The 22,734-nt window shown below is 33.4% G+C and overlaps 1 protein-coding gene across 3 annotated transcripts in view; it reads right to left on the reverse strand.

Annotated features, from left to right (window-relative positions):
• The window catches only part of LOC127732862 (transforming growth factor-beta-induced protein ig-h3-like), a 43,298-nt gene that overhangs the window by 16,543 nt on the left and 4,021 nt on the right, over positions 1-22,734 (reverse strand). Inside the window, exons 2-4 of one of the 3 annotated variants that reach the window (XM_052242049.1) lie at positions 15,462-15,639; positions 3,272-3,370; positions 2,306-2,370 (exon numbers count right to left, since the gene is read on the reverse strand). In XM_052242049.1, coding sequence (XP_052098009.1) covers positions 2,306-2,370; positions 3,272-3,370; positions 15,462-15,637 — 340 coding nt within the window. In that variant the 5' untranslated portion in view covers positions 15,638-15,639. Of the gene's footprint in view, positions 1-2,305; positions 2,371-3,267; positions 3,371-15,461; positions 15,643-22,734 lie in introns of all 3 variants that reach the window. The other 2 variants (XM_052242047.1, XM_052242050.1) reach the window with 2 other exon arrangements.

Consider the following 22,734-nt stretch of genomic DNA (forward strand, 5'->3'; position numbering starts at 1 on the left):
TAATATAAGTGCATCATTCAAATCATTCCAAAATTTATATCTCAAGTGATGCATTTATGTCAATGAAATTGTTATCAATCTGTCAGTCATTGAAATTATGCATCATTAAAATCATTTTGAGAGCTTTAGATAATGCAACTTAAACACTTAGGTCACATGTTTAGCCTTGCAGCATTTAAATTTCTAAATTTATATAGATCTATGTGATTATGATAAATGTTTGTCTTTATATTCATGGCTGGCATTTGAAGAAAAGTTTTTAAATAACCACTTAGGCCACATTAAAAAAAATCCTAGATTCACTAATGCATGACCTCCTTGTGAGTATTTCCACAGTTGAAAACAAAATTATTTAGATTTTTGGCTATTTCCTTTATTTTGATAGAAATTTTCACAAAAAAAATGGCAAAATCTTGAATTTGAATTTCTCCACTATCAACCTTCCCCTGCCCTATTTGTTAAACAAAAGTTTGATGTGAGTCCAGAAATTCTTTAATTTATTTTCCATATTTGTTTTCAGAGTTCAATAACAAGCAAACTTTTATAACAAAATAAATAGCAAAAAAAAAAGAAGAAATCAAAATGAAATGATGTCTGATCCTGATACAATTGCTTCATGGTTATAACTTATATATTTCTTTAATCTTTCCAGTGAATACTAATTTCTGATGTGTATCCCTGTTGAAAGAATTATTTTGACATCTGTGTAAAAGAATGAGCCTCCAATCATCATAAAAAATCAAGCCTATCTCACATAAATCTTTAATTATCAGATAAAACAAACTTATATCTCTAATTAAAAAAATAAGTATTCTTTTTTATCTGTAAATTGGAAATGAAGTGTGAAACCCTTCTTGATTTTATTTGAATTTAAATGTTAAGGCGTGTGTGGTATATATCTGTATCATATCTTCTCCATTGAACCAGCTGTTACAGAAAGAGACACAATGTGCAAATCTTGATTTCATAAGCAGATAGGTAGAAAATCTCTAGACAACATCTTTTATTTCAATGCCTAGCCTTCATATGGTTAAAAGGAATTGTAAATAAATAGTATATAAGAGGGTGTGGATGGGGTCCTTTGTTTCTGTATTCTTTAATTTTTATGCCATTTTTCTTGATTCCTTATAAATATTGCCTGTTATTCTCTATTCTTTATATTTTGGCCTATTATTCTCTATTCTTTATATTTTATCACCCCATTATTCTCTATTCTTTATTTTTTTGGCTGATTTTTCTATATTCTTTATATTTTTAGTCCTTTATTCTGCACATTTTGCCCATAATTCTTTATTTTGTAAACCCCATCCACACCCTCATACAAACAAGGATATTACATAAGCTGTTTTGAGCTTTTAACTGATACTAATGTAAGATTATCTTCTTTGTGACAGCAACCCAACAACACAAAAGCTACAAACATCTAAAGGTCAATATATATAATAGTCGATCATCAAATACAAATGTCTTGGCTGTGAAGCTGTTGATAAATAATTACTTTTAAAAAGGCCAACATCTTTAAAGGACAAAAATACTCAGATATAACTTCTAAACAACTAATGAAAGGCGCCTGACTTAAGGCATGGATAAACCTTTTCTCTTATTATCAAGAAATGCACATTTATACACTCCACCTTTTAATGAAGATCAGGGTCTAAACTAAATATTGATTGCAAATAGCTGCAAATGATCTGTCTTAGTTTTAATATTACTATTAGCAAATTTGATGCATAATTGAATTTATTTGTTAGACTTTTTATTTAGATGAAGGCTTTATTTTATGGTAACATTTTTATTTACGTAAAAATCTTAAGAAATTCTTTTCATTGACTCCAAACATTTATGAGTTTTTAAACAAGACCAATACCAGGTCTGGACCTGCATCGCTGCATGCAATTGATTGAGGTAGAATGTATACTGGAGCGTAACTAATCATTTCCTTCAATAGGATCCATGAAAAGTTTGACGAAGAATTTGCTTGTACAATGAGTGTTGTAAAATTTCAAACTATCTGCAAACAGGATCAGTAAATGCACGGTGGATGTAAAAATAAGGGCCTGGATAGGGGTTCCTTCATTTCTGTATTCTTTAATTTTTAGGCCATTTTTCTCTATTCTTTATACTTTTTGCCCATTATTCTTTGAATTCTTTATATTTTAGCACCTCATTATTCTCTATTCTTTATTGTTTGGGTCCATTTTTCTCTATTCTGTATATTTTTTGCCCATTGTTTTCTATTCTGTAAACCCCCATCCACACCCTCAAAAATTGCTTTCTTCCTACAACCCAACATTATCTAACTTACTTATAGGACATCCTTTGCCTGTTTCCTCTCTACTGTACCCAGAACAACAGGTATATCTTATAAATCTGTAATATATCACACAAACATAATATAAGAATTAATACATGATTCTTAAATCAAGGCTTTACAAATTTTAATGCTGGATAAATCGATTAAATTTATAATTATAATTCAGGTCAGAATTATGTTGGGTCAGATGTGCGAAGGTTTTTTCCTAAATCAATGAATTTCACAATATTATTTTCATTATAACATAAAAATTCAATAATTAGGTTGCAGCAGGAACTTTTTCCCTCTATATGGTATCCATAGAATTTGCTTATGACTTGATGTTACATGGATCTATATTTCAGTTATATGTTGTTTAAATATATTATTGTCTGTATTTGGATCACGCCTCTATTGTGCTCTTTCCAATAAATATTGCCGAATTGAATTGAATTGAATTGAATAAGGCAAACAGTTGACAAAAATTCCTGTGATTTTTTGTAATATTATAGTTTAATATACAATTTGATCTAGATTAATATACAAATAAATAGGGAGATAACTGTTTAAATCAGAAATGTGTTTGTTAAAGCCAGTTCCATCACTGTTTTATTAAGCATTTTGTGAAACAGAGTAAACATGATCTGTGTTACTTAGAAGCTGAAAATGAATTAATGAAAAGGGTTGACACAAACGTAGAAGTGATTTTTAAGAGTTATGTCCCTTAACTGAGGACCAACAAATTAATGTGTTTACTACAAGGTAACCCTAAAAATTCAGTCGTTATATTCCATTGCTCTACGATGGCTACATTCCTCGCGAGTGGGAGAGTCGATCACGGGGAGGGACTGAATTATTCGGGTTAACTGCAAGGTAAAAGTCCAAGGTATTTACATGATCTCACCTCATGGAAACCTTTAAATTCCAGTGTGGGATAACAGATTTTGTGATTAAAAACAGAAAAAGAACAATACCTACGTGGGCCGATCACATATTCTCTTTGGTCTCTTGTCTGTAAATCCTCGGTAGAATCTCTCTCCAGTCCCATATACTTCCTTTATTTTACATATGTTTGGACTGAAAATAAGACAGAAAAATCAATACATTTTAAAGTCGGGTACTTTTATCATATAAACCTGTATAGTTGTCATTCATGTATGTAATTATGTGATCAGAAATTCATTTTTTCTCCTAATAACTTAAGATTAAAAAGTTCCAAATTTGCTATGATACAGAAGCAGATCCATGAGTTTTAAAAGGGGGGCAACATTTCATAAAGGCTGTCTGCGCGACCCCGCATGCGGAGACGAGTAGTCAAATTGGCATTCGCAGGCTACGCGTCCCCGCATCCAAAATGCCATCGGATCGGGAATGAAACGTGAAATATACCGTAATCATCGCAAATAGAAGTGGGACATTTAAAGACGTATCGTATCCGTATCTGATACGTTGACGTATCTGAACGTATCTATGGGTTATTGATCAAAATTGATTATTTACGTGTTTAAATAGTACATGTTTATGTGGATTTTGTTTTGTTATGTTAGATGTCTTTCGGTCATTCATACACTCTCTTTTTAACACGATAGTTTTCAATTTATGTTTACTCGTTTATATCTAAACACTCGATATTTAAACCATCGATCATTACTTTTCAGGCATGAATTTAAATGATACTAATGCGATATAGTTAATGATTGAGTCAAAAACTGTGATGATAATTTCGAGAACAAGGATAAGAGAGGGAACAAATAGGGAAAGGGTGATGAAAATTTTTGTTCTCTTTCATTTTTACTATTTGAAAAAAAAGTATTGCCTGCTAAATGTATTAAAATTGGTAGCAGTCACCAATCCGACTCTGCTGATGTTGAATGATTCATTTATTAGCAAATTTAAAGTACGCGTATAGATATTGTCAACGTAAACTTTAATTGTTAAATATAATTCAACTTCACGCCTGGGTAGTTCTAATGATTTAAATATCGAGTCCTAAAACATATACAAGTATATAGATTGACACGCAAAACACGTGAATGTTAAATGTGTGTAGATGTTAGCTTCTGCTGTCGTCCATGCTTTCATAATTGTATTATTAGTTTCTGTAAATATATATCGTAGAAACATCACCTTTAGGGCAACAAATGTAACAATAGATAAAAGAAGTCATGATTTTAACATACACGAAGCAAGTATATAAACACATTTTAAATACATCTATTAAACAATTATTAAAAAACAATTCAGGTATTGAAATTAATAGAGACCAAAAATAGTCATCAACCTTTCGCTTTTTTTTTCCAACTCTTTTCCCTATTCTCGATTGCTACATGTATTTTAACAATAACCAAAAGTTACACCCCAGTTCTATTGTTATACTTCATAGTTTCTATTTCTGAAACAAGTGTAAATTGAATAGATCTATTGTTACGAATAACAATGGATTTTGACCACAGGGTGTGACGAGCGGGGTTTCTGGAAACCCCTGCTTCTACATCCCGCAAACAAAGTCCATTGTTATTCGTAACAATAGAAATTGAATATTTTTTAAATAGCATGAATATAAGAAATTACTAATAGTTTTCACCACAAATTGTTTCATGATATTAAAAAAAAAACACATTTTAGGAAATTCCAATAAGCATCTATATGGAATACAAAAATAATCCTTTAAATACTATTTTGCTTGAATTTTTTTTATCACAGTCATATGTCTCTATTCTAAAGCATTGATCTTTAAAACAAAAATGGGGATTCTAACTCCCGGACCCAGCCAAACACCCCCCCTCCCTTTCCCCCCGGTTACCCAGTGGCCGTTCCGCGGGTTGGACCCGACTTTTATTTAAAAGATCAAAGCATTTGAATGGTTGGACCCCCCTTTTTTCTTGAGTTGGGAACCCCCGGCTGGATCAGCCCCTGATTGCCCCCCCCCCCCCCCCCCTAAAAAAAGGGAGTTCCTCAATATTAAATATTGTATGTTGAGCGTGTCTGGTAGTCGGGTTTCTAATGCAGACACACCTATCCCTTAGTATGTTCGAATATGAATGTTTGTTTTTTCTCGAGAAGAAGGAGAGGGGGGTTTTGTTTTTGATAAAATCGTAAAATATAAAATACAGTTATGATTACCTTCATTAAACTGATACAGGTAAGTACTTTGGGTTATAATATTGCCTTTATCTTTAGTCTCTTCTACCAAATCCAACGCTTGTCACAAAATGTCGTCCGTCTTTTACCCGTCCATATTGACAACTGTATACCAGGAGCATGATGTTTTTTTTGTTTGTAATAAGAATACACGAAACAGTCAACCTTGACCTGCTGATCCATATTAGCACATGGATTTAACGGGAATATGCAAAACAACTTTGACACTTGTAAAATATACTCACTTGTCAAAGTTTGAACAAGATACCCTAAGAAAGGTTACTAGTGGGGTTTCATGTAATAAAAAAATATTCTTATAAATCATGGTTTGATATTGTCAATAGATATGCTATCGTTTTTTTTCTCCATTTAATAATCAATGTTAACAAATATAGGGTTTAGAATGGGGTGTAAGTTAGTTATACACCTCGGGATACGGCGTGTCTGGATAAGAAACCCCTCCGGCCTCCGGCCGACGGGGTTTCTTATCCAGACACACCTATCCCTCGGTGTATAACTATTACATACGTTCATATACGTCAACGTATCAAATACAGATACGATACGTCTTTTTAAGTGTCCCACTTCTATTAGTGAATAAATTGATTACTACTCAGAAGTTAGAAGTTTTATAAATAATTATATAGAAAGTGAACAGTTTTTCTCAGTTAATAAATATTCTTAACATGGACGATTGTGATACATATGTGGGGAAGACATTTAAAACTTATAATTAATTGGAATAATTTGTTCAAAACTTATACCAGTCAAATAAATACATACAATTGTATAAAAGAAACTCTGAATCAATTGCGGCTTTAGAGAAAAGAAGACCTTGAAACAGAAGAATTAAAGAAGAATTAAAGTTTAATAGACTCGTTTTTTCCTGTAGGCAGAAAATTCCAAACAAATTCGACAGGAAAAAGGCCTAATACAAGTTATCTTTTTTTAAGTTATAGTTTTAAATCGGATTTGCCGCTTTCATTCCTTAGTCAAGTTTTTTTTTTTGCATTTTTCCAAGAAAATATTTTCATACACGAGTTTTCACATACCCTTTTTCAAATTCATTAAATTTTTATTAAAGTGCATTTACATTTTATAATATAGTTATGTTTTCTTTTACAGGGACTGTAAGTTTTATTCCTTCAGTGTGCATCTAATTTGCAATGTTTATAATGTATTATTATCTAATAAATACAAATTAAAAATATTATTTGCCATTCTCTTCACTGAATTCACAAAATCCCCAAATTACCGATAATTCTCGTGTATATTTCACGTTTCATTCCCATTCTTATGACATTATATTATAAAACCGGATGCAGGGACGCATATATAGACTACGAATGCCAATTTGACTACTCGTCCCCGCAGACACTGTCTTTCATAAAAGGGAAGACAGAGGCGGATTTAGGGGGGGGGGGCAGGGGGCCCGGGTCCCCCTTTTGTAGGAAAAAGTTGGTTAATTATATAGGGAATCACTGAAGCATGACCGGAGCGGGCACCCTCTTAGGCAGTCAGTGGGCCCCCACTTATGGAAATTTCTGGATCCGCCAGTGGAAGACACACATTTGGACGATTTTATGCTAAACCATGATAGCGTTTCTAATCACAAGGTGAGGGCGTATGCCCTCTACGCCATACCCCCTGAATCCGCAACTGTAATTTTTAATCATATGGTCATTATAGATATGTGAATCCCATGCAGGACCTCAACTAATTGATCATGTGACCCAAGAATAAACTATATTTTTCTAATGATATAAATGCCTTATTAGAACCTCGCCCAGTTTCACTCTATACCCTTCCGGAGACCTCGCATTCACTACCAGTTTCGGTATATAATCATTGCATGTCTCTGTATTACAAGTATCATCAGCTCAGTAGTCAGTACTTCGATACTGACATGATTTGTAACAAAACCTCTATAAAATTGTCCGTATAAATTAAAATTTAGAAAATATTAAGAAACTAGGTCAAAGTTGATCTTAGATGGTTTTGGCTATTATTTTTTGGTTTCTTTTGGTCATATAGCTCTTCAACGGGGGTCTCATTAGGGGTTCTGATCCCGGATCCCGCTTACTGTTGTGTCTGATTCCCGTATCCCGCTTACACTATGTACGTAAAGAATTCTCATTTTTTTGTAATTTCCCGTGTCCCGCAAGACTTCATTTCCAGTTTTCACGGCACAATAATTTGACTTTCACGTGTCACGCTTACAAGAGAATCGACAATCCCGCGTCATGCTTAGACTCCAATGAGACCCTCTTCAACTGTTATGCATCCTTAATTGGATTCAAAATATTAGGCTTTGAGCGTTCCTGATATAGGTAAAAACAGAAAGGCGCTTTAGGTGCATGAAATTTATAAAGTGTTGTTTTCATTTTTCGTATTTGTTTTAATAACAGATACATGCAATGTATAACACCTCTTGACATATCCACATCAGAAAACACCACTTTTCTCATTTAGATGGAAATGGGAAATTAATTGTCATATCCATCAGGAAATTGACAATTATATCATAATATATGTTTCATATCTGGAAATTTTATGGTAACATGTGTTATTTTTTTCTTCAACATCATTGCTTACAATCTTTCAATGAACCATATATAGTTGACCTACTATCCAATTAAGACACGGACCTAATCACCTAACTTTAACCTTGATCCCTGGTCCATGAAATGAGGTCAAGGTCAGGTGAACATTATCTGGCGGACACGCAGAGTGTTGCAAGGAACCCGTATACCAAATTTAACTATCGTATTACTCATAATAAGTGAGAGGTTACATCACAAACACACTTTGATTTTTTTAAGCAGTCGCTAAACAATGAACATGAGGTAAAGGACAGCGAACATATAACACACGGAAACTTCGTAACATAAGGTATCTGTATACAAGGTATGAAGCCTCCAGGTATTTACCTAGCTTTATACCCTTCTGAGACATAAAGCTTTATACAAATAGTTTACGCCGCCGCCGGATAGTAATCTATATGCCAAGACAAAAACTACCGATTTGACGAAGTAGCTGAGACCTAAGTCTACTATAAATATAACACATGTTATAGTAATGTGTTATAGTAGTCTCAGCAGAGACATACAATACAATTCAAGAAGGTAATTTGTATATAATGAACTTCTGTTCTGGTGCAGATTATTCAATTAAATTTTTGTGAAGGTTTGGCAATTTTCCTTCATGTTCAATTGCACATTTTGTGGTCAAATTAACACTGGTTTTTTTCTTCATAATATTGGATTATATAATTTGTAACACAGTGATGTTTAACCAAATGTGCATGTAGTATGCTATTGCTCAATATAATGATATATCGAGGACAGGTGCTTTTTGTTACTTGTGGTAAAATGTGAAAAAAGTACTAAATAACTGAAATAAAATATAGTTTACTCTGTGGCATGACGGTATTTTGTTATAGAATATTTCTAGGATATATTGGCATGCAGCGTGTATAGCATTCCACTAAGATGCTTTTAAAACCAAAGCAGCGAGGTATGAGGTAGTCATGAGGCTGGGAATAGAGGGGATAGAACAGAGGTTGTGGGACAATGGTAGGTAGGGTGTAGATGATAGCTAGGAGAACATGTGATGAAGGAGAAGGCAGGAGGAGAAAGAGAAATCTATACCCCTTATCCCACTTGAAACTATTAATTTAGTCCCCATGAAATTCATGATTCGTTTAGCCCAAAGTAATTCATAATCAAATAATAAATTACACTTATCAAACGACATTCTTTTAAGAGGGTCTGGATAGGGGTCCTTCATTTCTGTATTCTTTAATTTTCTAGGCCATTTTTCTCCAGTCTTTATACTTTTTGAACATTATTCTCTATTCTTTATATTTAAGCACCACATTACTCTCTATTCTTCATTTTTTTTGTCCATTTCTCCTATTCTTTATGTTTTTTGCCCATTATTCTCTATTCTGTAAACCCCCATCCACATCCTCTTTTAAAATTGGTGTAGGCAATGGTGCTCAAATTAACAACGTATATTTCATTTCTGCTACCCAGTTTGTTAATGAAATAATCGCATGTGAATTTGTAATAATAAATAATTAAACGTTCTCGATGCTCCACCCAACTGACACAGGACCTTATCTTTCCTTCAACATTACAATAATTACAAAAAGATTAGCCTATTAAATTAATGGGAGTTTTAAAAAAAACATTTAAAGAAATTAGTCTTTGAACAATAACTAAATGGCCGAAATGATTATTCGTACCATCCCCAGTTTTTTATGACCAATGTTTGACCTTGTTGCAATTACGATCAAAGATGAATTTATCTTTTAAAGTAAGATTATGTTCATTTTATGTCCTCTACTTGCCCTCTGTGATCTAACCATGTACACAATTCAAATCTAGACCACCTATATGTATATATAGTAAACTGAGTAGTATAATGAAACCTTCTCACACGAGTTTTAAAAAAGAGGGAGAGAGACTTTCAACATGCTCATATTCCTAATTAGACTTCCAACATGTTCATATTCCTAATTAGACTTCCAACATGTTCATATTCCTGATTAGACTTCGAACATGTTTATATTCCTAATTATATTTCCAACATGTTCATATTCCTAATTAGACTTCCAACATGTTCGTATTCCTAATTAGACTTCGAACATGTTCATATTCCTAGTTAGATTTCCAACATGTTTATATTCCCAATTAGCCTTCGAACATGTCCATATTCCTAATTAGATTTCCAACATGTTCATATTCCTAATTAGACTTCCAACATGTTCATATTCCTAATTAGACTTCCAACATGTTCATATTATTAATTAGACTTCCAACTTGTTCATATTTCTAATCTATCAATTTTCTTTTTCACAACTTTTACCAATATAAATATATTGCTATGAAACTGGAAGTGCATGTATTAGATGTAGTCTTCTTATATCTGAGTGGCGTTAGCCACGAATTCTAAGATACGAGACGACTACATCTGATTGACATAGAAGTAATAAATAGTTATGTTATCTTTTTTCTTGTTCTAAAAAGAGCAATAAGTTTTTATAAAGCAGGAATAGTGCCACAATCTCAAATTGTCCAGCTTCTATGTGAATACAGATACACGAGGAGGCCTTTCTCCGGGGACAATGGACTTTTTGTAAATTATATAACATGTGTAACACTATCAATGTCAATAAGTAAATGCCAAAATCGCATGTATACTTGTTTCCAGACGCAGATTCAGACGGGGCGCACCCAGCGCATGCCCTCCTAAAACATAATAAAAATGTAATGTATAGGTAAAACTACTGTCAAATTATTGTCAAAATATGATCATAATATTTAGGAGCGTATGCCCCCAATCCTGGATCCGCGTCTATTTTCAGTTAGCAACATATTCGTGCGTTATATTCAACTAACAGGGCAGGCCATAGTATTTGGTTAACTATAACTATACTTCAGTGAACAAAACTTAAGTTAACACCCTGTTAATCAAACAATTTTGAACGCCTGATTATCATTTCATTCATAAAAAGTTGTTCAAACTATTACGATAATATCCCATTCATAATTATCACAAATCTTGTAAATAAAAACAATTTTTATCTATTCATCGGTCACATGGCAGAAAAAAGGTCGTGATAAATTATTTGTCAACAAAAACACGATATATATCTACAAATAGGCGATCTATTTGAAACAAAAGACCTCCATATCGCGCCATGTAAAACAATACAAATTCAATCTTTGTTAGAAATCGGCCTAAAATATTCCCCATTTATTTTGAATATCAGTTTCCAAAATTCAGGTGGGTCTGCGTAAAAAAAAACCTTATTATACGAGATTTCAAACTGATATTAACGGACGATTGGTACGAACACCTTTCATCGATTACAACAACAAAACACCACTTTACACCTAATTAACAAAGTATTTAATAGTTATGCAAATACACAATATCTTTCTGAGTGCAACATTTAGTTATTTGTTAACTTGATATCCTGATTGTAGATATGCCGATATAATTTGTTCTCTTTTTTTTTATTTCCTTTTTTAAGTCATGAGTCATATTGGTATGGTTTTTTGACGTTTGTTTCCACAGTGCACGATTCCGGCTATAATCCGGATTTTTTTTTAATGTGAAATAGAAGCGAAAGATACCTAAGGGATATTCAAACTCATAAGTCGAAAACAAACTGACAATGACAAAAAACGAAAAACGATCAAAAGACGAATACACTTATACATAATTACACAACATAGAAAACTAAAGACTGAGCAAAACGAACAACACCCAAACCCGGGGTTTAATTAGGCTGAAACGTATAATTTTGTAAATCAGTGTTCGATCGTCCTCTGGTGGTTGGTGTGGTCTGTACAGTATTTTTGTAATTCCTGGTAGTCTTTTATATATTATTTTTTTATGTTTATATGCAGGAATGACATGAACTGATGGAAGCAAAGACAATCGTTACAGTTAACCGCATATCGGTTTGGTGTCAAGTCGAACTATTTTTTACCACCACTAGCTTGAATATAAATATATATATATATTTGCGGAGGCCCTTTGCTACTTCTGATACTACATAGCAAAGTATTTCTCAAAAACTTCGTAAAACCAATTTACCACGTAAACATACATGTAAAATCAGAGGTTTTGTTACAGATGTTTATAACGGACTTTTTACAGATGTCAAACATTTGTTTAATAACATTCAAACAGGTGTTACGGAGTTAGTGTTAAAAAATGATGAAGAAGAGTCATATAGTTCAATTGGATATTAAAACAGTTACAGTCGTCCAAACAAGCATGTGATACTAATTTTTATGCATGCATAAAGCATGTACGCCATGCGTAAGACGTCCGCCTTTTAACGTGCTTTTTCCTCCGTGATAAGAAACAGTTTACGTTTTACCACACCCTATAACATGTTCCGGCTATCTCCATACTTCAGATACAATAGGTACAAATGTTATACACAGAACAACATCTCCTGTTCACGATTGCAAAATTCATTGTGTTGCTATGACAATCGGAACCGCATACAAGAATCTGCTGTACAGAATATCAAGAACAATTGTTTTAACAGCAATGCGGGAAGAGAAATCCTATAGTATTTGCCTAAGTTATAGCCGGTAAAAGGTTGGGTTTACGTATGTGGAAGCAGACGTTGCCATTTATCCGTGCCAGATCCAGCATATTTAACAGAGCCATAAAATATATTAAACATAACATAATCATAATATAAATAAACCTAGCCAAATTTTACTTTAGGCCATTCGTTCTCGTTTTAAGTTTTAAAGGGTTTCAATAATTCAGTAATTTCTCCATTTCATGTAAACGCCTCGGTATATATTGTTTATGCTGTTGAGTAGCGATCAAACAGTCTAGCAATTACCAGAGCGGTCCAGACGGGTGCACACCCTGCACCCCTCGCCCTTAATTCGAAAAATAGCAATTTTTAGATAAAGAAATGAAAATTGTGTTTATGACAATACAGCTTATTATTAAATAGTTTAAGAGTAAAGACCCCGTTAAGATATTCAAAGACAATACAGCTGATTCATCACCCGCAACCGAGCCTATCAAACCGGAGGAAATTGACAATTAAGAAAAATACGTATGTCAAATATTAATTGAACTATTTCCTAAAAGTCTTATAAATTTTAATGAAACACTTGACTTTAAGTATGATTGGCAAGTTTGACCGAGACATATTCCAAGCCATACTTTAATCATATAGACCCAAGGTTTATACATCTATGCTTACATTCATATCGTTTTAATCGAATTTTGCTTTCAATTCTTAAACTATAGTTTGTAATTTGTTTGTGAAATATGGTGTATTGAGATCAAACAGTCAGCAAACTGAAGTATTAGTCAATAGACACTCTTTGGATATACTTAATACATTCTTGATAATTGATAATTATATATCATTATATTACCCATTGAAATAAAAAAATACTTGAATCTCCCCCATATATCTTCTTGGGGTTTGCCTCTGGGTTCTTTAAACTCATAACAATTAACCCCTTTTTAATATTGTGTTTCTCTTCAAATTAAAAAAAAAGTTTAACATAGAATAGAAACAAGGTCAAGAACTTATTTAACAAAGCTGAAATCAGCTGCTCAGCATTTGTTAAGTATGAAGTATTTATTTAACCCTCTTGACCCAGTGTTATTATAAGATCAAAAAGAAAATAATTTATCTCCATAATTGTTATTTGTTCGCTATTTAAGTACCTTACTGTTAGAAGCGATATTCTCTTAACCGTAGGCTTTGATAGTTTAGTTTTATAGTTATTGTATATAATATTGTATTTCTGATAACAATCTTATCGTTTTCGTTAAACATGTCATTTTATGCATAATTTTTACAAAAAAACGTGAAATTTGCAATTTTGTTACGTATCCAATTGTACTTAAATTATGCTGACTTTTCATCTTACTGTTTACTGTTTACTGGTAGGTTCCTCCTATCTAAGGAGGACTCCCGAAGGATAAGTTTATGAGTTATTTGAACGTATATGAATATTTACAATACAAAGACTTAGTTTTGACTTACTGTTAGTAGCACCATCACTCATATAAATGTCATCTACACTGTACAATATATTCCCTTCACAAATATCCTACACTAAGAATTGTCACTTTGATATTACTTATACCGGGGACTTTCTATACTAATACTATATTTTAGTATAGAAAGTCCCTGCTTATACATATACTGATATCTTATGTGATAGTTCATTTAAGCCTTGGTCTGATTTAATATGGTACGTTTGATATGAAGACTGTAGCATAATGTTCTTGTTATTGCTTCAATATCCTTATATTTTGACTTCTGATTGAGTTAACTGGACTATTTTTAACGATAACTTACATTGAACATATATTCACGTTTTTTCAGTATTTTTGATTCCAATTGAAGCAATGGTATTATAAACATAACAGAATAAGATGTATAATCATGTTTTCCCCTTTAACATAAAAAGTATCTCTAATTGAAACTTTTACTCGGTGTGAAATCCTTGGATCATACAGCCAAATATTACAAGCATTCTTTCGCATCAATCAAAGACTGAGCCTTGTAACACCCTCATTGGAGCATAGAGCCAAATTTTAGTAGCATGCTTTCACATCAGTTGAAAACTCAGCTAAGCAACTCCCTCATTGGAGCATATAAACACAGTTTACAAGCAGGTTTTCACGTCAATCGAAGACTCAGCCTGGTAACCCCCTCACTGGAGGATACAGCCACGTTTTACAAGCAAGCTTTCACATCAATCGACGTGTCCGCCTAGTAACCCCCTCATTGGATCATACATCAAATTTAACAAGCATTCTTTCACATCAATCGAAGACTCAGCCTGGTAACCCCCTCATTAGAGCATACAGTTAAAATTTACAAGCATTTTTTCACGTCAATAAAAGATTCAACATAGTAAACACCTCATTGGAGTATACAACCCAACCAAGTTTTACAAGCAAGCTTTCATATCAATCGAAGTCTCAGCCTAGTAACCCCCTCATTAGAGCATACAGTTGAAATTTACAAGCATGCTTTCCTATCGGTAGAATATTCAGCATAGTAATAACCCCTTCATTGGAGCATACAGCCAAATTTTACAAGCATAAATTCACACCAATCCAATACATATATCCCGGGCGCTTGAGAACAGGTTTTTAATATTGTATTTTCCATTGTTTGCACTGAATATACATTGTTTTAATATTTGTGTGTGTTTGTATTCTATTTTTGAGGGAATTTATCAACTCAGATACACACCGTAGTCCCGGTCTGAAATCCGCAGATGGATCCTCATCCAGAGGAGCAGTTACACAAGACAGTAAACGGTGTAAGTAAATTCGGGATAAGATTCCCACGGAGGATTATGCTCCGTGGGAATCGGATCCAGATTTTGACTTTTCTACCGTTTGCTTTCTCGTGTAATTACTCCTCGGGATTAGGATCCATCTGCGGATTTCGGACCGGGAAAACCCGATTTGTACCAAGAGGCTGCGATTAAAGACTCACCCAGAATCAGGCTGGTCACCCATCATGGCGTCGTCTGTTATCTGACGTATAGACCGAATATTTCTCAGTTTAGAGTATTGGTAGTAGGGACTGTATGTGTGATAATTGTAGTTCTTTCTGCTGGTCACCAAACTTAGTACGAGGCTCCAGGACAGGAAGTTGATAATGCAAGCCATTTCTACTAGAAAATAAACAAAACAAAGGATAAAACAAAAACATATAAATTAACCATTGACATAGTATACCTGATAAATACATGATACTTGGCGTTAGTGTAACATTTTTTGAAAAATTCTTTGACCGATGAAATTCTGATAATGAGATCGATGTCAAAATCTGATGTTGTGAAAAACAACCCTTTTGTCATAATCGTTATTTCTAATAACAATGTAAAGTACCGTACACAGTTTTTTAATTCCTAAATTGAACGTCTCCAAGAGACCTGGACAAAATCTATTTTTTTTTTTTTTTTTTTTTAATTATATCAAATTCGTCAAAGTGAAACTCCAGGAACCCAGGACAAAGTCTGGTGTCGGATAGTATGTTATTTTTATCATCAAATTAAAATTCTAAGATCCCTGGAAAAAGCTGATGCCTGACAACATCAAGAGACATCACAAAAACGAAACAGCTAATTAAAACATCAGATTCGGATCCCAAATGTATAAAAAAAAACTCACTTGGTGTTTGTGGTTGCACGAAAATGCACACTCAGCACATATACGCTTTATGTCAATAAAAAAAAAATCTACTATTAAGATATATAATTATCTTGATGTTGTTTTAATGATTATCTTCAAAGGTATGTGCAATAAATTTTCGTTATCTGTATGCTGTAAATGTAACACAACCTCTTAACAACCTAATCATTACATATTTTATTGACTCAGACATGCTAAACCTAATTTCTTTGTCAAAATTCTTCTGTGTGTATAACGCTGCTGGGAATTAAAACGACGGATACCTCACATACCGAAGGAAAACATATACTAATAAATGATGGATTTCTTTGGTCAATAGCCAACCCGCGAATTAGCCACTAAACTTTGTAGCAAAATCCCCTATATCTGGAACAACAAGGACATTAATTTTTCATAATTGCGGCCGCCGAGTTTTTTTATGATCGAATTATTGTTTACTTTCCTATTTACAGAAAACATAAAAATACCGCCATAAATTCCTGACTTAGTATGATCCGAAACTACAATGAACTTTTCACGTGATTCTATTTTTGAAAAGTAATTGACAGATATACTGACTGAGATTGTCTGCGTCATTATTTTGCAGCTAGCACGTGTAAAACACTTGTCAATCAATGCCGACATTAATTTTGTAGAAACAAGTCGCAAGAAGTTAAATGATGCTCTTTGTGATTTCAGATACCGAACTTACACTTGTGCATTTATACTGATTGTGACTGACTGGTGTTCAGTGGATACCATATGGTTACAAGTTTAATGAAACTTATGTTTTGGATTGAAGTTTCATAGACATTACCCCATATCTCCTTTTATCGACATTTACCCCGCACTTTCTTTTATCGACATTAACCCTACATCTCTTTTTATCGACAGTAACTCCTTTAATCGATATTGGTCGTGCTCTTTTGAAAATTGTTTGGAATTTCTGTCGTTTTTATGATTGCCAGTTTTCCTGCCGCAGATCGATGTCTCTCTCCGTGCAATCAGGATTCTCTCACCGATAAAACTAGCTGCCGCGACATATAGCCAAGTGTGATGAAAGTTGCGTTAAAACCCCAACAACCAACCAATCAATCAATCCCTATCAATCATTATTGCTATTCAAAAATTCTAAGTTCCCTTCTCTGTCGTTCCTCCCGTTTGCATTGTACTGGTATTCTTTTCTTCTGGATCATGATGTTTGTTTGTAATTTTGAGTTTTTCAGACTCATTACTAGTATGTAGTATTGCTCATTACTATCAGCGATTTATAGATGATCATAGATAGAAAGACAAAACAAAATGCAAAGGAAATTGCTGACAGAAACAAACTTATCTGCATCTTGTTAGAATTATTGCCTGAATGAATAAGATAATAATAAGATTATCAGCTAGAAATAGAAAAAAACCCAAGGCCACAAAATCGTCTAATTGATCCAGCAGCAATAAAGTTGTCTGTAAAAGCCATTTCAATGTCTACATCCATGAGACAACAAATCCTTATTACACGGTATTCAGTCAAGTCAAAATTCTTTACTAAAGACTGTGTGCAATTCTCATGGATAGTCAATGTCGTTAAACGTCCCCGTAGTATAGTAGTAGACGTCGTAGTAGTATAGTACTAGTATTAGTAGGAGATGAAAGACCAATCGAATAGCATTAGTTTTTACTCTGATTAATCGCAGAGTGATCACTTGTATGCACAAACTCAATTTGCTTTGTGTGTGATTTGCATCTGATTGACTGATATCCGCTGACATTGATGTATTTGAGGAACGTTTACCGCTTCCATTTATACTTGGTAATACGGTCGAGTTCTTACTTTATTTCAAAATTATCAATCAAATCTTTTTTCCTTCCTTTTTGTCTAAATATTCTTAATGATATTTGTCAAGGGGGGAAGGCGGAGGTGAGTATGGCGGGTTTTGACATAAAATCGCTTACTTGTAGTTTGAAGCATTGCTGACCTCCTTCTTTCATTATTCTGTGAAAAAATGTTGCGGAACTATGCATGTCCATCACAAAGAAACCTTCTTAATGGTTGGTATCTTTATTCAGTCTTGTCAGTAGTTTCGTATCTTAAGGATGTTCGCTATTCTTACTTTTGACTTTTTTGTCAGATATTCGGAATCCTCTAGTTTTATCCATGTAGTGCCAATAAAAAGTTTGCTCGCTAACCCCTACTTTTCTTTTCATAATTTTAAAACATATACTAGTAGTTTAAAAAGCAATATTTTAAAATCTTATAAGATTCTTGTTAATTTTTCATAGTTTTTGAAGAAACAAATGTGCCAATGTTAAATGTATAAAAAATCTATAGAGAAAATTATTTCCGCCAAATTTTCAATGGCCGTTATATCTAGAAAACAAGGACACAGACCTTTATTTTTTTCTGCTTTTTAAGTTCCTTTATTTATCTACTATCAATTTATTACAGTCTTTTAAAAAGCTTGTCTAATTTACGTATGTCATAAATATTCCTTTATTCATATACAGGTATAGCATTCTATATGTCTGCCTTTTAGAAAATTTGGTTTCGATTGCAAATCTTCAACAGTCACAAGTAAGTGAATTCATACCTTTGTAGCCTTGGTGCGAACAAGAGCAAGATTAACTATTGTGCAGACAATTATCAGTGACTGATACAGAAGGGGGCGTCAAAACGTTCTTCGCTTCGCTCGGTGGTAAATATATCATTTTCGGGACTTACGAACCCCTTTTAAAAAATACTGGATCCACCCCTGATTATACGTCGCTGAAAATTATGTTAACATCTACATGATTTTTGCAAATGTTTTATTTGACGGACACCAAAAACAGGGGCGGATTCAATGGAAAGCAGCGGGCATGCACTATCAACCCCACCCCCCTTAAAACAGAAAAATATTTTTGGCTTAAAACCGTTAAAAATATTTCCCCTGACCTCAAATCTTGCCAAATATCCTTTATATACATAGGAGTATCGATGGTCGTATGGGAAGTGACACCTCAAGATTTCGTCGTAAATCTAACTCTTCAACAGTATAATTTAACTTTCAAATATAAACATTAACCTTGCTACTGAAACAATCTTATTGAAATTCCCCCACTTAATAGCGGGTATGCTACCAAATGTTAATTGTAGTCGGCTCAGGTGAGACACATATATTATGATTTATTCAATTATCAAATGTATTCGCGCAATAAGGCCGGAGTATACAATCTACTATATATACTTCTGTCATGCAAACTATTGCGAATTTTATCTGTAAAAAATCTTCAAAACATTATCATTTTAATATTCATTGCCGCGAATGCAACGATAAAAATTGACAAATCTAAAATTAATTTCTTCTTTTTTTCTTTAAGGAAAGTCAGATATATTAAGAGATAACAAAGGTATTTCATTTTGATTCATGGTTTTGTAAACGAGTTAACCGCAGTACCACATGTACTGTACTTAATAAACTTGATTGGTAAAATGCACGACTGATTTTGGTCTACTAATCTCATCCTCTTTAAAAGGTACCTGGAGAAGCAAAAATAAATGTTTTATGTTTCTTTACACGAAAAAATAAATGTTTTATGTTTCTTTACACGAAAAAATAAATGTTTTATGTTTCTTTACACGAAAAAATACATCGGAAATCAGTTGTGTTCCACCTGGGAACAGTATATCTAACATATGTTCCTGGTTCCACTTAAAATGCACCGATTATACGTTAGACTTTACTTCTTTTAGTTGCTCTTACTTGACCGAGTACCAGAAGGTCCTACCACAGAAAAGGTAACATGTCGAAAAATAATATACTCCAGAGTCAAAAGTCGGTAATATTAAAAAAGTATAGGCCTCTGATACATTTTAAGTAGCGATCATACTAATGAATCTAGATAGAGTTATTTATGACCTCAGACTGATATCATTTAAGAACTACCACCTAAGGGTAACACTTCTTGTTTTAAATAGCTTAGAACAAGATTATTCCATGTCAGTGTAGCAGGTGGCAAGAGATCAAAGGATGTTAATTGGCATATCATTCCATGTTTATCAGGTACAACATGCTCCACTGTGTTAACATGTATTCCAACATGCAGAGTGAAATATTTCGGCATCATGACTTACGCCTATGTGTTAGAGTAGTATGAAACGATGCGTAAGGTGAATATCTTCCACGTCGTCTGGTCTCTGGTGGAGAGTTGTCTCTTTCGTGATAATATCACATCTTTTTACTTTTATTAATAGTTTTAAATTCCAAAGCTTTAAGTTTTTCATTCGAACTACACGTCCTGTTTTATTATTAACCATGTAATTGAAAAGACCGGGTCTACCTCGGCGTACCCCTTTTCCTTTATGAAACATAAAAATGATTAAAACGTCATGATGATTAAATCTAGTCAAAATAATTTCACGTCTTTGGATGCTATTTTGGAATTTTTTTGCATAGAGTCCTCCATGTGAAGAGAAGGAGTCCAGCAAATAGATTTGAAAAGCCACACAAGACGTCAAATTGTTTGGACTAGGTTAAACTATTAGGTCTCTTAGTCTTTTGACAAATGTGAACAAATCTCTGCATTACCTACACACATTTTATTATTGGGGAAACGTGAATGATTTGAATGACGTGATTTTGTGCTCACCCGAATTATTCAGTAGGTCCACCCCGTAATCGATTATTAGGCTCTCCTATTGGTGTTAATGTGATCATTATAGAATAGCGGCATATGCGACTGAATTACTTGCGTGAGTTTTGTGCGTAAAACAGAGTAAAACACTTGGTAAGCAACTCTTCTTGATGCTTGAACCAAATCAGGAATATAAGAATCGCAATACATTCGAAGAACACGACCGATGGGTGCCAAACGCTTAGACGCAAATTGAGTTATAAAATCATCCAAGCAAATTGATGTCTGTTAACTTATTATTCTATAAGCTACTTGTTTTATTACAGGCAGTATAACTCCATTTCTGTTTTCCTCAATTTCTATTATTTGTTTCTCTTTAGAGGGTGGTAAAGGGTTATTTTCGTGCAACGTGTTTTGCCATTTTTATTTCACGTGCAGCCGTGAAAAAGGTTCGTTAATCACCGTGTTTCGTGAAATCGGTAAAAAGATCAACGTGCAAGAAATTTTTGATTGTTCGTCCATCGTGAAATGGCAATTTTATTTCGCGTTCTTCCGTGCAGATACCTCCCCCCTTTACGCCCCTCTCTTTACTTTAGTTGTTTTACCATTATCCGTTATTTTTATATTTAAGCATCCTATTATCCTCTACGCGTTCTTTTCATCCCTTTTACTCTATTCTATACTTGTTGTCCAATATTCTCGTGTTTTTATATTTGGCCCCTCATTCTTTTTTTTATTCTTCATTGTTTGGTCTATTTTTGTCCATTATTCTCTATTCATTTTATCTTATCACTCCATTATTCTCTAAAATATTTTATATTTTCGAACCCCATTATCACATATTTGTTATCTTTTGTCCATTTAACTCTATTTTTTTCATAATTCTCTATTCCGTCAACCCCACCCAGATCCTAAGATAGTGCTCTCACTACAGGAAACACCTCTCTGACACCAGTTTTCACTAATGTTGGTCTTAATTGACATAGATAACGGCATGAAAATTAAGGTCAATGATCTATTTAATTAAAAACTAATTTCATCTGAAGGTCAAACAGATAAAATACTAATTTTATATGTATTAAAGGATTTACAGACTACGTCAGCTAAGTATATTTTATTTTGAAGCACATTATCACCAGGGGTAAACATGCTGCAGCTTAACTATAGTTTCAGTTTTAAATCAGTTAACTTAACTTTTCACTTGTAAGATACAGCGTAAAGGAGAAGTGAAGATTAGCATGATTAGTGTAAGAGTCTTTAAATATTTAGACGAATGACTCTTGATTTGCAGATTACACCAGTTTAGTACAAGATTTTAATTTTAAATCAGTTTACTTAACTTTTCACTTGTAAAACAGCGTTAAGATAAGAAAAGAAGTGTAAAAGTCTTTAATGATACTTTATTTAGACGAGGGAAGTGTAGCGGTGCTTACTTAAGTAACCGCCTTCTGAAAGCTGTGCTAGTAGAGTACACCTTTAGCTTAGTTAGTAGTACATTGGCTTACTGTGCAAGGGATCCCAGATTCGACCCCAAATTGTACAGTGATAATTTTGAAATATTGAAAAGAATCATGCTCTACTATTTCAAATAATGGTTTGAGAGGTTTTAATAGAGAAGAGAATGGCTGCTTCAAACTAGTTGAAAATATTTAGTTTTTGTTGGTATGCTGTCTTATTGGCGATATGAAGCTTGACAAATTGAATAGAAACATGTCCTTTGTTGATGTCTGTTGACATCAAGATATTTTGGTCACATTAGGGTCCTTTGATTGTCATCTTTTTGACTTTTCAAACAGCTTATATATAATCTCTATTTATGAGGGTCTGTATTCTGTATTCTTTATGTTTAAGCCATTTTTCTCTTTTCTTTATAAATTTTGCCCATTATTCTCTATTCTTTATATTCTAGCACCTCGTTATTCTCTATTCATTATTTTTTGGCCTATTTTTCTCTATTCTTTATTTTTTGTCCACTTTTCTGTAGTATTTGC

Source organism: Mytilus californianus, unplaced genomic scaffold (genome assembly GCF_021869535.1).
Source record: "Mytilus californianus isolate M0D057914Y unplaced genomic scaffold, xbMytCali1.0.p SCAF_29, whole genome shotgun sequence".
NCBI classification, from domain to species: domain Eukaryota; kingdom Metazoa; phylum Mollusca; class Bivalvia; order Mytilida; family Mytilidae; genus Mytilus; species Mytilus californianus.